At 41.7% G+C, this 14,096-nt stretch overlaps 1 protein-coding gene across 1 annotated transcript; it reads left to right on the top strand.

Annotated features, from left to right (window-relative positions):
* Nucleotides 1–8,734: 8,734 nt before the first annotated feature.
* Nucleotides 8,735–10,953, top strand: NPBWR1 (neuropeptides B and W receptor 1). Its single transcript, XM_005505456.3, has 2 exons — nucleotides 8,735–9,076; nucleotides 9,432–10,953. The coding sequence occupies exon 2, from the start codon at nucleotides 9,577–9,579 to the stop codon at nucleotides 10,570–10,572; it is 996 nt and encodes a 331-aa protein (XP_005505513.2). The 5' UTR covers nucleotides 8,735–9,076; nucleotides 9,432–9,576; the 3' UTR covers nucleotides 10,573–10,953.
* The last annotated feature ends 3,143 nt before the right edge of the window (nucleotides 10,954–14,096 follow it).

The following is a 14,096-nucleotide window of genomic DNA, read 5'->3' on the forward strand; positions in this document are numbered from 1 at the left end:
TAATCATGCGGTCATAACCACATTTCCTGAAGTTAAGGATCGAGTTTGAATGTCCTTATTGATTACATGTCAAGAGACCCAAGAGCGGTTCTCAAGTTCCATACACAAAATAACCCCAGTCAGGAGCTGTCGTAATCCAGTCTGAGTCACCAAACTGATTCATGATATCATAGTTTCCTTCAGTAAGCTGATGTAGTACTTGTTATATTTCAAATCTTCTATGGCGAAGAACAAATATTATTCAGGAGATCTTAACTGTCTTACAGTTTTATTAGGCTTTTATTAAAGATCCATCTTGGAGAAAAATAATCCCATAATTTAGCCATTGTAATAAGGAAAACACCAAAGCACAGACATTTGTATTTCAACTGGGGAGTGCTCAGGTCTTTCAGAAGTTTTGATTAAGTTTGGACAACTGTATTTTGTATTCCAGTTGCTGCTGTTCTGTTGCTTATTTTTGGTCCTGCAAGTGTATTTCTTTTCCCTAACAACTTACTTAAATGCCCTTCAAAGTGTCATGTTAAAATAACAAAGCCATTGAGGGATTTATGGAACTAATCTCTATGCAGAGAAGAAATACAGAGTTTAGTTAGAGCCCTTAAACATTTTCATAAGAACCTATTGAAGTAAATGAATTTAAAAGCATTGCTGGGGGATTGTCAGACTGATGAAGCAGGACTTTCTCATTCACAAAGAGAACATTAAGTTCAACAAACACGAGAAAAATATTAAAGTTACTGAGTTTTTGATTACCAAAAAAACCCAAAAAATGCACACAGAGGGTTTGTGTCTGGATTTTTTTTTCTGATTTTGTTCTCTTCCATTAACCTTGTTATAATTTACGCATGTTGTAGTAATTTGCCTCCTTTTTTTTTTTTTTTTTTTTTTTTTCCATTCCTGTTCCTAGATGTAGCATCTATGCAGCCCAAATCTTTGTGGATGTTCTGATCTTTACCATAGTTTGATGCCTAGTTCTGACAGGAAGACAAATTACTTATATACATGTCCTTGGTTGCAGGGGGAGCCACTTGGTTTTCTTTTGTTTTAAAAAAGGTCACTGGTACCAATCATGTTTTGAACCAGTTTAAAACTGATTTCTGAGGCCTGCATGGTTCAGCACACCAAGACCTAGCACTTACACTCTTGCAGTACCAGAACTCAGCTGCTCCCACACAGTGCAGCTGTGGGGAGCACAGGACAGAGAGATTAGTTTGCTCTGCGGGACACAGGCCCATCTTACTGGGGTGATGTTGAACTGAAACCGATAAGATGTGATAGGCACAGGTTGATTTCTTGTTGACTAATATAGTACAAAAGACACCATGCACGCATCCCCCTGTAATGGCTTCCCAACCCTCCGGCCTCATGTCTCAGGGCTCTTTATTTCTCCAAATCCTGAGTATGTAGAAGCTGGGCAACCCTGGTCTAAATCACAACAACCTGAAGGTTTGTCACAGGCCCCATATCCTGACGTGCCACTTAGTTTTGATACTATCGCAAACATATTGCACATAATAAATACAAAAAAAAACCTGACAGAAGACACCACACAAAAGCCACAGACCAAATGGAAATAACTGCTCTTCTCTGATCTATAACAAATGACCCAGAAGGAAAGACTTTAAAAACTGTGTTTGTCAGCCTAGAGAAAATACTAAGGGGAAGACATTGCAGTGTTAAGACATGGAAGATATCACAGAGGGCAGGAAACATTACATTCTTAGCTTCCATTTAGGGAAGAAAAATTTTCAAAGGATTTGAAAGCATAGCAAAATGTCAGGGTTCAAAGAATAGATTGTCTGGAGCAAGTTATCTGGGGAGGCTGTGGCTTTGCCATCACTGGATATTTTTTGAAAGAATATATGCAGATATTTGTGAAGATTGCTGTAGGATAGCTGATCTTGATGTCACTTGACTTGCGCACAAGTTTATTCCATCACCCCTAATAAAGAGAGCTAACATCTCCCCTCCATTGAAGACAGGAATCACAAAAGGATCGTCTCACTTGAGTATTTTTGCACTCCTCCACATCAGTACATTGTATTGGCAAATAAGTCAGTCTCAAAGGTGGGAAATGAGTGTGTTTTCTCACTTCAGAAGCTGTACCCTAACTCCACTGCTGAGCTAGTGATGAGGCACTTGTGCAAAGAGAAGTTATATGGCTTTTTTCTTACCACTTGAGATAATTGAAGTTCTTCAAGACTGACTCAGTTAACCAGAGAGAAGGATTTCTCTCACACGGGTTTGGCCTACAGGAGAAAGGGATGCATTCTGAAATTCAGACATAGATTATTGAATGGAGAAGACACAAGACTCATAGGTTTGTTATGAAGAAATCTCTGTTCTTAGAGACATTCATGAAGTCATTTATTCCTTTGTGACTCATCTAGGTCATCAGACAATGATACTGAAGATTAACAAAGAAGCAATCATGGTGTACACTGCTCAAAGAAAAATACATCTGACTTTTTCTAACTTTGGACAGCATGAACTACTTAAACTATTCAGAAGAAAATATGGCCAGAGATATTCTGTATGCACGGATAATGATTATAGTGTCTTCTCAGGACACGAGCATATGGTGTTGACATGCCTAATGACTGGCTGGTACAACTGTTTGTCAGCAGGCACAGCTCCACCAGCTGTGACAGGGTCATATGTCATTGACCAAGAACTGAATTTGGCCTACAGGTTTTAATGGCTCCTTGAGCAGCTGCTGTGTATATTAGTCCAGACTTCCAAATCCTGAAAGCCTTGCCTTATAGGTGTTATCAGGTTATTCCTAACATTTCTCTTTGCTTTCAGCTGAAAGGAAGATGCTCTGTACACTTGCTGAAACATTGAGATGTGTGCTGTGACCTGGACATATCCGCATAAGAACAGAAGTACAGGATTTCTAAGTTTATAACAGTCAGCAATAAAGACTGAAATATATAATGAAATTAAAGTTTCTGTATTATTTTTTTATTTTCTTCACATCCCTATCTCAGCCTCATGTGAAACAGAAATGGCCCTTGTATCACAAGTATGAAGAGGAAAGAAAGAACGTGGTGGGGGAGGGTGAAGGAGAGGTTGCAAGAATCCTGACAAACACTGAAGTACTTCAAAATCCTATACTCCACATGTTATTCACTGTTCTGATAACTAGAGTGCGAGTCTCGGGGGTCAAGTCTGGGGCAAGTCTCTACATTTCTCTGAGTCTCCCCCCAACTCTCTCCTCTCCGCTCCCACCCATCATATCTTTGGTTGCCTCTCTGGGAAACTGATGTTATAAAAGGCGAAAAACAAAACAAAACAAAAAAACCCACACACAACTTTGGCGGCTCTGAATAAGACCTGATATCTTTTGATGTCTCCAAACACTACAACAATAACAACAATGATCACCTGATAGCAGAGACAGACAGCTACAATTCCCTGAGTAATGACAACAGTTCACATAAAAGCGTCAGAGGTTTATTAGGCTAAAAATCTATTTCTTCAACTGCTAGCAGAGAGGATACAGGCAGATTCCTCTTGCTGATCATATTCCTAGTATAATTGCATTTCTGCCCTTGCACAGTCAAAAACCAAGACATTGACTCCACAGAATAAAGTTCTTGCTAGATTTAGAGGACCTTTTCTGGGGAGAGGAAGGTTCATGGTTTAGCCAGGCAATGATACAGCTGAAAGGCAGGGGGTGGGTGCAGACACCACAGCACAAGCATTAAGACAAAACTTTTGTGCACATTTAGGTGAAGTCACCTCCAGTGCTTGAATGTAAACGAGGAAGTGTCTACAAGGAACCATTATGGAGAAATTCCCCAGACCCTTTCTAGGAGCTCAGCGTGGTGGGGTGCCTCTCTCATACTAATGCATGCAGGGTGAGGAATTAACACATTGAGTTAGAGAGGTGTGTGTAGTTGCAGGGCTACAGTCTTGTTTGGATCACAAAGATGGAGTGGGGTAGTACCTGTGACTGGAGTGTAGCAATGGAGAGATACAGGATATTTAAGAAGGACAGGATGGGAAGATGAGGAGGGGGAGTTTTCCTTTATGTGAGAAAACAGCTTAAATGCATGGAGCTTTTAAATAGATCCCAACTGAAGACTACCAATTTTTCTTCTCCTGTGGTTTAGCTTTGCAATGTATCAACCCAGGAATGAACCATATTCTGTTCATACATCACATTTTGAGAGTGAACGCTTGCTTTATCCAGCAACACAGGCACCTTCGCTTTGAGCTTACCTGTAACCACACAGAAGACCATAGAAGAAAATAAGTGAACTGATCCAAAGGATGTTTGTCACCTGTGAAATCAACTCAGCAATCCTCAAGAAAAAAACCTACCTTACACCATTCTGTTTACACAACATTTCCTTATGTGTGAGGGAAAATAAAAAGGGGACTTAGCTTATCTGAACCCATGAGTCCCTGTTCTGAGACTGCAATGTGTTTCCTTATTTTACAAAAGAAAACAGAAATAAATTACTGAAAAGAGATATCAAGACATTTACAATGGCAGTTACGACCAGTTCCCTTCTCATCTGGACCTGAGAGAACTGCGTTACCTTCTCTTTCTCAACCTTCACAATCAGTTTTCCAGCACTAATTGGTACAATTAGCCCCCATTTCCCTTGCCTAATCACCAAACCAGGAGCAATCTAGTCAGCTTCCTAAAAAACAACAAATACACAATCATGTAAAATCAGCCAGAAAGAGCTTGAGCAGAAGAAGGTGAAAGCCAAAAAAGGCAGAAACAAGAAAGAATGAACAAAACAATCTTCTGCTTTCACCTATATTACATTGAAAATTTTTTTGATGGGCAGTGGACACCAAATCACAGGGGTCAATGAGAAAACAAACAAACAAACAAGCAAAACCAAACTGAAAAGCAATTGATTGGACAGGAAAATGAAATAAAAATACGAGTAGGTACCTCACTAACAGCTAGCAAACAGCTCCCAGCTGCATCACTCACAACCTCTAAGGGGCGCTCTCGTTTCCTTTGCAGCAGTCAAAAAGTCTGTCTGTGCAGCTCCTCTCCTGTGGAATAGTATAATCAAACTCAGCTGGCATGAACTAACACTGGTTTGGATTTTTCCCTATACCAGACCATTCCTTTATCCAAATCTCTGTGACCTCTCTGTTCGTGTTTCAAATGAGTCAAGATTTTGAACACACATACTGACAGAAGAAGGGTGGCTATATTTACCGCAAAACTACACTAAAAAAGAATGAAAGTTCATTGGTGAATAGAATTAATTTATCACAGAAATAAAGTCATATATTGTAATCCTTTAGATTGCTTAGTTTTAATGCATGTTGAATTTACAAACTCTATTTCACAAGGGACAATTTGTCTTTATATCATATTTGATTTATATGGTCAAAGTTTGATATTATGCTATTGCATCAAAAATGCATAGTTTCATCTAAAAGTCCTATTTTTTATTACTGTACAATTTGTTGGGATGGGTCTAATTTCAAAAAGCATAAAATAAGAACTGAATATGGTAGAATCACAGAATAACTTAGGTTAGAGGGACTTCTGAAGATCACCTAACCCAACTCCCTGCTCAAAGCAGTGCCAAATTTTAAATTAGATCATGTTTTCCACACCATGTCCAGTCAAATTCAGTGCATCTCCAGGGATGGAGAAATGTTCGGAGGTTCAAACATCCTCACTGTGAATAATTTCATTCCTTACATCTGGTCAGAATTTACCTTGCTACAATTTGCAACTGTTGTCACTCATCCTGTTGTTTTTGATTCTTTCTTCTCCATAAGCCCCATTTAGATGGCTGGAGACAGCAAATAGATTCTTTCAACCCCCACACCCTCCTCCAGGCCAAACAAATCACATTTCCTCATCATGTTCTCACCTCTAATACACTCCAGCCTTCTAACCATCTCAATGGCCCTCCACTGCACTTAGCTGCAGTTTCTCAACGTCTTTCTTCTACCAGAGAGCCCAAATTGTGTGGTATCACAGTTGCCAAACAGAGGATAACTGCTTCCCTTGACCTGCTGACTACACAATTGCTGACACAGCACAGGATGTGGTTCTTCTTCACTGTTACAAGGGCTTTCTGCTCACTGACATTCATCTTGTTCTCTACTAGGTACTCCATGTCCTTTTCTGCAAAACTGTTCGCTAGAGAGGCAGTGCCCAACCTTTGCTGTTGCGTGTGGCTTTTCCATCTCAGACACAGGAAATTTTTCCCTTTTAGAACTTAATATGGTCTCTGTCAATTAATTTCTGAATAGCTGCCTTACCTTCCAGCATACTGGCCACCCTCTCCAATTCGGTAACATCTGTGAACTTTTCTGGGGGTGTGCACCATCCCATCGTTCAGGTCCCTAAAGAAGACACTAAAAAGTATTGTCCCCAGTACTGATTCCTGAAAAAAGCTACTGATAACCAACCACCAGTTAGACATTCAATTGCTGACCATTACTCTTTGAGTCCACCTATTCAGCATAGCTGTGATGAAGGCTTTGTTAAAAGTCCAGGCAAACACCACCCATCATTGTCTCCTCATCCACAGAGTCGGTCATCTTGTCACAGAAGGCAACCAGGTTGATCAGGTGTGACTTGCCCTTGGTGAATCTAAACTTGTTCACAGAATCACAGAATTACAGAATGTTAGGGATTGGAAGGGACCTCAGAAGATCATCTAGTCCAATCCTGCTGCCAGAGCAGGAACACCTAGATGAGGTTACAAAACCCAGGTGGGTTGTGAATGTTTCCAGAGAAGGAGACTCCACAACCCCTCGGGGCAGCCTGTTCCAGCGTTCTGTCACCCTTACTGAGAAGAAGTTTCTTCTCAAATTTAAGTGGAACCTCTTGTGCTCCAGTTTGAACCCATTAACCCTTGTCTTGTCATGTTGCTCCAAAACACTTTCTTGTTCCTGCAAATGGCTTCCGGGAGGATTTCCCCCAGAATCTCCCCAGGGAATAAGGTGTGGAGGAACAGTTTGTAGTTCCCTGGATTGTCTTTCTTGCAGTTTCTGCATGTGAGCATGATGTGCCTTTTGCAGTCACCAGAGGCCTTCCCCAGTGACTATAAGTGAGACGTGACAGATTTTATTTATTTAGGTTATCTGCTATATTAGTGCAATAAGTACACACCCTGGCTGAGGTTCTCCAATAACACCTCTACATAAAAAATATTTCTACCTGTTTAGGATATCATAAGGAGGACCACAGTAATTTTTTTTTCCTACTGCATTTTTGCTATTATGGTGTTGCTGAGCATTTGTGTTCTGTTTTCTTTGGACTATGCCATGGCTGATCTTAAAACAAAGCTAAAATATTATGAAAGGTTTCAGTAGACTTCAGTAGGAATTCCTATTTCAGTAGGATTTTTGAGGGAGAAATATATATATATGTGTGTGTGTGTGTGTGTGTATATATATATATATATGTATATGTATATATAAAACAGCAGAGGAAGGTCACAATGCTTCTCCAGGCAAACATATGTGAAAAAAAAAAAAAGTGAAAAAATGGCTTAATTAGTTTCATAATGATTAAATTCTTATTTTCTAATTGAGATAACTTAGGTAGATAAACAGGGGAAGAGGAGGCTCATGGTACTATCTGCATTTAATTACTGGAAATAAAAGACCAAATCAAAAGTTGGTCACCAAGAGTTTGGTTGCATCCAAAATGTAACATGTATTTCTTAGAGAAAGTTTTCAAAGATATATTCATTTTGGGGCAACTGTGCCTGAGTCTCAGAGTCAGAAAATGTGAGTCAAATACTAGCTTCTGATTAACTTGATAGCAAAGGTGATTTTTTAATACTTGGCTTGTGAGTATAAAATACACAGAACAAGGATCAAGCTTGCAGCATAGTACTTACGTTATTCGCGTGGGAGCACACAATTGTGTAAAGACCTGTTCTTCTTGAATGATTCTGTAAAAGAACAATCACAGAGCAGACAGTGTATTCTGTATGGTCAAGTATCATTTGCTATATTTTGTACCTAGTAGTATAGAATAAAATAAGAGCACTATAAAGAATAACCACAATGAATCAAACCTGTTTTTTTTTGCTTGTACTTTTTAATCTATTTTATTTCTTCATGTATTTTCTATTATATCTATTTATTCATTACTTATTTGCTTGGATTTACATATTTGGGATATCCTGCTAATCTAGGTAATTATGCATCAGGATATGGGACAATCAGAGCTAAAGAACTGTGTTTCTCTCTCACTCTGTGATGCTAGCTCAGAGATATTAGAAAGTTTTACCGAACTACTTGCCAAAAGGTTGCATATATTTCATTATTAGTATCTTAATGTATGTGGTCAGTACTTCTGGTAACACAGCAAAAGACATTTGCACTTCTTTAAGAGACATAAAATTTTATCAAATGTACTACAAGCCCATAGATTTCAATCTCATTTAAGAAGCAAAACAAATAGAACTGAAGTGAAACATCTTTTACTCCATGTGATTTTTTGTTTTAAAAAAACCCAAAACAACAGCATAAGCAGGAGCTCTGAATTACCCTCTAAAAAAGATTGCTCCCGTGGAGTTGGATTCAAGTCTGTCATTATCACAGTCTGAAGCAGCGACAGTGTCGGATGGAGGTACAGGAACTCCTGTGCCTGCGTTCCTCTTCAGTTCGATAACCCTCACCCCGTGAAATACGTTTTTTTTCGTGGCAAGAACAGCATCACCTGACAGCCCGGCGCTGCCCCCACCCCCGGGGCCGGGCAGGCGGTGGATGCTGCTGAGCTCTCAGACCCTGCACGACAAGCAGATGCCACCTAGAGCTGGGATTTCTCTCCCCTGTGCTGCACTGCGATACCTCCGTCGCCGTCGGGAGGAGATGTGACTTCAGGTATTTGCACAAATCTCTTTCAGGCGGTCCAGCTCCTGACTTTTAAATCATCCTCTCTGCGGTTTGTGTTACTGATCTGTTGCTACCTGGATAGAGACAGGCACGCATTTAATTCCCAGGATTAAACAAAGAAACGGCATCAGCAACCCCCACCTGCACGGACCTTGGACCTGCATCACCCCCACAGCTCCTGCACCCCTCCAGGAACTTCACCACCACAGCCAGGCCGGCAAAGGTCAGTGCATCCTTCCTCCCCTTCCGAAGCACTCAGCCCTGTCGGGAAGGGGGGAAGTTTTGCTTCTTGGAGCGCATCCCAAAGATACTGGCTCCCCTCCAAGGGCAGGAATCCTGTCATCTGTCCCAGCCTCCACCCTCACAGTAGGAACAGGCTGCTGGGTTCCCAGGTGAGCGCTGTCATTTTGGGGTGGTCACTTTGCGAGAGTCCAAGGCTGGGCGCTGACCCCACACATCACTCATTGGTGAAGGAGGAGGGAAGGGGCAGGTGGTGGGGGACCATCCCCATTTTGGGGGCATGGTGGGACCCTTCACCACTGGCTGAGCCCCCATTGATCTTCCCTTGGTTCTGGCAGGTTGGCAGTGAGTAGCATACGTGAGAACTTGGTGGCTGGATGCACTGGAGGAGACCAGCTTGAGAAGAGCAGGGTTCTTACCTTTTTTCACCCACTTCCAAGTTGTTATCATCACCAGTTGGCCTGGACACCCTCTTCTGTGACGATGGAGAACTCCTCCTTCCTTGAGACCAATTCCTCATGTGGGGATGGGCCTGTGGACTGCACCAGGAATGGGGATTGGGGGCTGAATGTGTCTGCTCCCACACTGAGCCCCAGCTTCTATGTCACAGTTCCTGTCATCTATTCCATCATCTGTGCTGTGGGTCTGACAGGCAACACTGCTGTCATCTATGTAATCCTCAAAGCCCCAAAGATGAAAACAGTCACCAACATCTTCATCCTCAACCTGGCCATTGCTGACGAGCTCTTTACCTTGGTGCTACCCATCAATATTGCTGACTACCTGCTCCTGCAGTGGCCCTTTGGAGAGTTCATGTGCAAGCTCATCATCTCCATAGACCAGTACAACACCTTTTCCAGCATCTACTTCCTCACTGTCATGAGCATTGACCGCTACCTGGTTGTAGTGGCCACCACCAAGTCCAGGAAGATAACCTACCGCACCTACCGAGCAGCCAAGATTGTGAGCCTCTGCGTCTGGTCCTTTGTCACAGTCATCATCCTGCCCTTCACTGTCTTTGCTAAAATACACAAGGAGCAGGGACGCTCCCAGTGCGTCTTTGTGTTCCCCAACCCTGAGAGCGTGTGGTGGAAAGGCAGTCGGATCTACACCCTTATTTTGGGATTTGCCATCCCAGTGTCCACCATCTGCATCCTCTACACCACTCTGCTGTACAGATTGAGAAGGGTCCACCTCCATAGCAATGCAAAAGCCCTGGACAAAGCCAAAAAAAAGGTGACACTGATGGTTGTTGTCATTCTGGCTGTGTGCCTGTTCTGCTGGACACCCTATCACCTTAGCACAGTGGTAGCCCTCACCACAGACATCCCACAAACTCCATTGATCATTGGGATTTCCTACTTCATCACTAGCTTGAGTTATGCCAACAGCTGCTTCAACCCTTTCCTGTATGCCTTTCTGGATGACAGTTTCCGGAGGAGCTTTCGTAAACTGATAAATTGCAGAACCACCTCGTAGAGCCAACCCTCTGTCCCCTGCTGTGTCCCTCTCACAGTCATCTGCTCTTTCTGGCTGACTCTAGCCCAGCGAGTGCTTTCTCCCCTTGTGATGGCCCATGGGGCTTCAGATTGTCTCTCTCCCAAGGCGTGAGGGACAGTTAAGAGTTTTCTCAGCTTTTCTGCACCCATTTACTCAGCACTGCTTTCCATGCCTTGTCCTATTTTATTTTGATTTTTTTAATCCCTTCTCTCTATCGTGCTTTCTGTCCCAGGTTTGTGGCTCACAGAGCTGCAGCAGGTCCCTTTTCCCTTTTTAAAGATATTGTTTTGTGAACTTAAGCCACATAACTGTCTCTATTACTGGTGATGCATAAAGCCCAATAAAGGTGTGTTATTGAGTGTCTTGTTTCATGATTCTTCATCCTCTTTCATATCCACAGGACCTGCTTACCAGAAGTCTTGCAAATTTAGCAATACTGAAAAAGCCTCAGCTCCAAAGAATAAGGTGTAAACCAAGGTAATGAGATCCTTTTGTATTACAGGTGACTGTGATAAGGTAGTCAAAATCCATTATAACAGGCAAGAGAGTCCTCAGTCTGGCTTTAAGGAAGGAAGAGAAAGCCCTCGCTAGTGAGTAAAATACATGGATGTGGGTTTGGAGCCTCTTGCTGTGGAAAATAGCTTAAAAGTGTACTTGGCAGTCGTAGCCTGTAAAATTTGTAGCTTTTGTTTGCATCAGAAGTGGTGTTCACTTTTTTATTTGTCATGTGTTTATGGGCAGTCTTTTTGTACATATAGATATTTTTTATTTTGGTCCTTGAAAACAGAATCAGAAGGTATTTTCAGAACAAGTTAGGCTTTTAGAGTTTGAAAAGGACTTGATGAAACATGGGGAATATTCTGACTTCTTCTTTACAAATAAATAACATATGCAGTCATTAGGTTACCTTTAAAAGTTGGTCACATTGCTCTGTTTTGCTTATGGGTGAGATTTATTAATATTTCTCTTCAGGAGGACAAAGAAGTAAAAAAAAAAAAAAGAAAAAGCAAACAACAACAAAACAAATAAACAAAAAAGTCCAAAACCAATACAAACAAAACCAACCAACCGACAACAACAAAAAAAAACCTCAACCAACCAAAAAACCCCAACCAATCAAAGATTAATTTTACCTGGAGTAGGGGAGAGAGGATCACTAAAAGTCACATGTCCAAACATTACATGAGGAAGTCCTCTCCTCTCCTCTCCTCTCCTCTCCTCTCCTCTCCTCTCCTCTCCTCTCCTCTCCTCTCCTCTCCTCTCCTCTCCTCTCCTCTCCTCTCCTCTCCTCTCCTCTCCTCTCCTCTCCTCTCCTCTCCTCTCCTCTCCTCTCCTCTCCTCTCCTCTCCTCTCCTCTCCTCTCCTCTCCTCTCCTCTCCTCTCTCCCTCTAAGGAAAACTGAAAAAATGTGGAAGACTCTGAAAATATTTGCAGTCACAGCATTTGTCATCCTACTGATCTTCCCTGTTCTTCCCTGCAGAAGATGCTAAGTCAGGGTGACACAAATTCCCCCATCCACTGAATACAGAGATAGGGAAATGCAGTTACAAAACTGAATTTCCACTTACACAGGAAGAGATTATGGGTGTCAGGAGGTGCATAAGGCTCCAAGTGCCACATTCGCAGGTTTGCAGGTGTCTCCTGAAAGCCCTTGTACCAGGTCCCTTCCCATGGTTGCAGGCTAAAGTTGGGCATGTGGAAAGTTTGTTTTGTTAAATCCTTCTGAGGGAACTCCAAATAAAATTTTTACTTGCAGATTTTAGCAATTATACAAACCTTGGTATATTATAATGCCATATAACTGGGTTGATGGTTAAATAATTTCTCCTTATGAGCCACTAATGTTCTCTGAGACAGTCAGTGCCAATTCCAACACCTGTTTGAGCTGTCATGGAAATGGAAGGATTCCTTTGGGGGACAAAGGTGCCTAATTCATCTTCATTAAAATCAGGAGTGAGAGGGAGAATGAGATGATTGACTTCCAACAGACACAGAAGCTTATCTTTGGAAGAGCAAGCCTAAAAGTTGTTGAGTATCTATTCCCGCTCCACGTACAAGGGCGTGCTGCAGGAACCGGTATCGCTCACTTCATCTTTCTGCCTGAAACAAAAGGTAATTAACTTTGCCCACTAGCTACCTGCTGTTTCAGCTGGGCTTGTAAATCATAATGATGCTTCTCTGTGGTCAGTCGCTTGCTGTGGAGAAAGATCTGTGTGTCTCAGCATGTTCCTATCAGTTACGCTTTCTGGCACCTTACTCCGTATGGGCCAAGTAGCAAAGTCTGTCTTCATTTAGGCTGCTAATGTATATACACAAACACGACCCCTCTTATATCCTTAAGCCACCATGTCCACAGCAACATTACTTGTATAAATACTGCATCCAGTTTAAAAAATAAACAGTATTTTTCTCAAAAAAAGACATTTTGACAATTGCTGTGCTCTCACTGGTTGCTGATCCTTCCCTGAAGACTGAAGAATGCCAGTGAAATACTTTTCTCTGTAAAACAGTCACTTTAGAGAGTGGCACAGATTTGAGCATCGTTCCTGATAGCAACTACAGGAATATTTTGATCAAACTTCTATGCAGTCACATTTGTCTCATCACCTGTCAGGGCTTCTATTTACCCCACTGAAGCAGCTTTACTGTGGTGTTGCAAAACCACCTGCACCTATACATCAAATGCATCACTGAGGTGTTCAATTGATATTAACAGTAGGTTATAAGAACACTCTGATTCATGTTTCATTTTTATCTAATTCCACATACCAGAATTTTAACTGTTCCTGAACAACATAATCTGATTCGAGATTAAAAACAAAGCAAACAAAAACCCAAACAAATAAAAAAACCACAAAACCACAACAAACAGACCAACAACTTTCTAATCCAGATCGATGTAAAGAGATTTCTTTAAAATCCTCCTACTTCATAGAAAATAGGAAAGTATTCTAAGGTATGCTTTTTCCCATACCGAGTATCTCAACACTTTGTCTTTCCCATACTCAATTCCTGTTGTCCAGGTGGGAAAACATGGAAAGTACTACTCATTACCAAATTTCACTTCAAAGTATTTCTACTCCTTGTTTATTTTTGTATCAGAAACATAAAAATGCAAACAGAATATCACCTGTGGTAAACACAATCCTTCCCTAAATTTCTTTTCATTCTGAAGCCACATCTTACCTGTTCTTTATAGTAGGATGAATATTTGAGAAAAAATCAGTGTTTCCCAAAATGCCTGGGGTTTTCCCATGGTTATTAACCACAGAATAAGCTGAAACTTGAGCAACAGCCCAGGTCTGGCATGGGTGCTCGGCTCAAATTGATGGGCAGGACTCCCCTTGCATGGCTGTGCTGTCTTCAGTGCCCATGACATGTCTGGAAGGTGGGACTGGAGCCTGTTCTGCCGCAGTTATTGCAGATGGACGTCTATGTGTAGGAGGAAGTTGAGCCTGGGCAGCCTAGGGAGGGTGCTGAGTGATAGGTAAGGTCCCCTCTGG

This window comes from Columba livia, chromosome 2 (genome assembly GCF_036013475.1).
Source record: "Columba livia isolate bColLiv1 breed racing homer chromosome 2, bColLiv1.pat.W.v2, whole genome shotgun sequence".
NCBI lineage: Eukaryota > Metazoa > Chordata > Aves > Columbiformes > Columbidae > Columba > Columba livia.

Excerpts from the sequence above, each read along its gene's own strand:
- NPBWR1 (XM_005505456.3), top strand. The coding sequence starts at position 9,577 with ATGGAGAACTCCTCCTTCCTTGAGACCAATTCCTCATGTGGGGATGGG.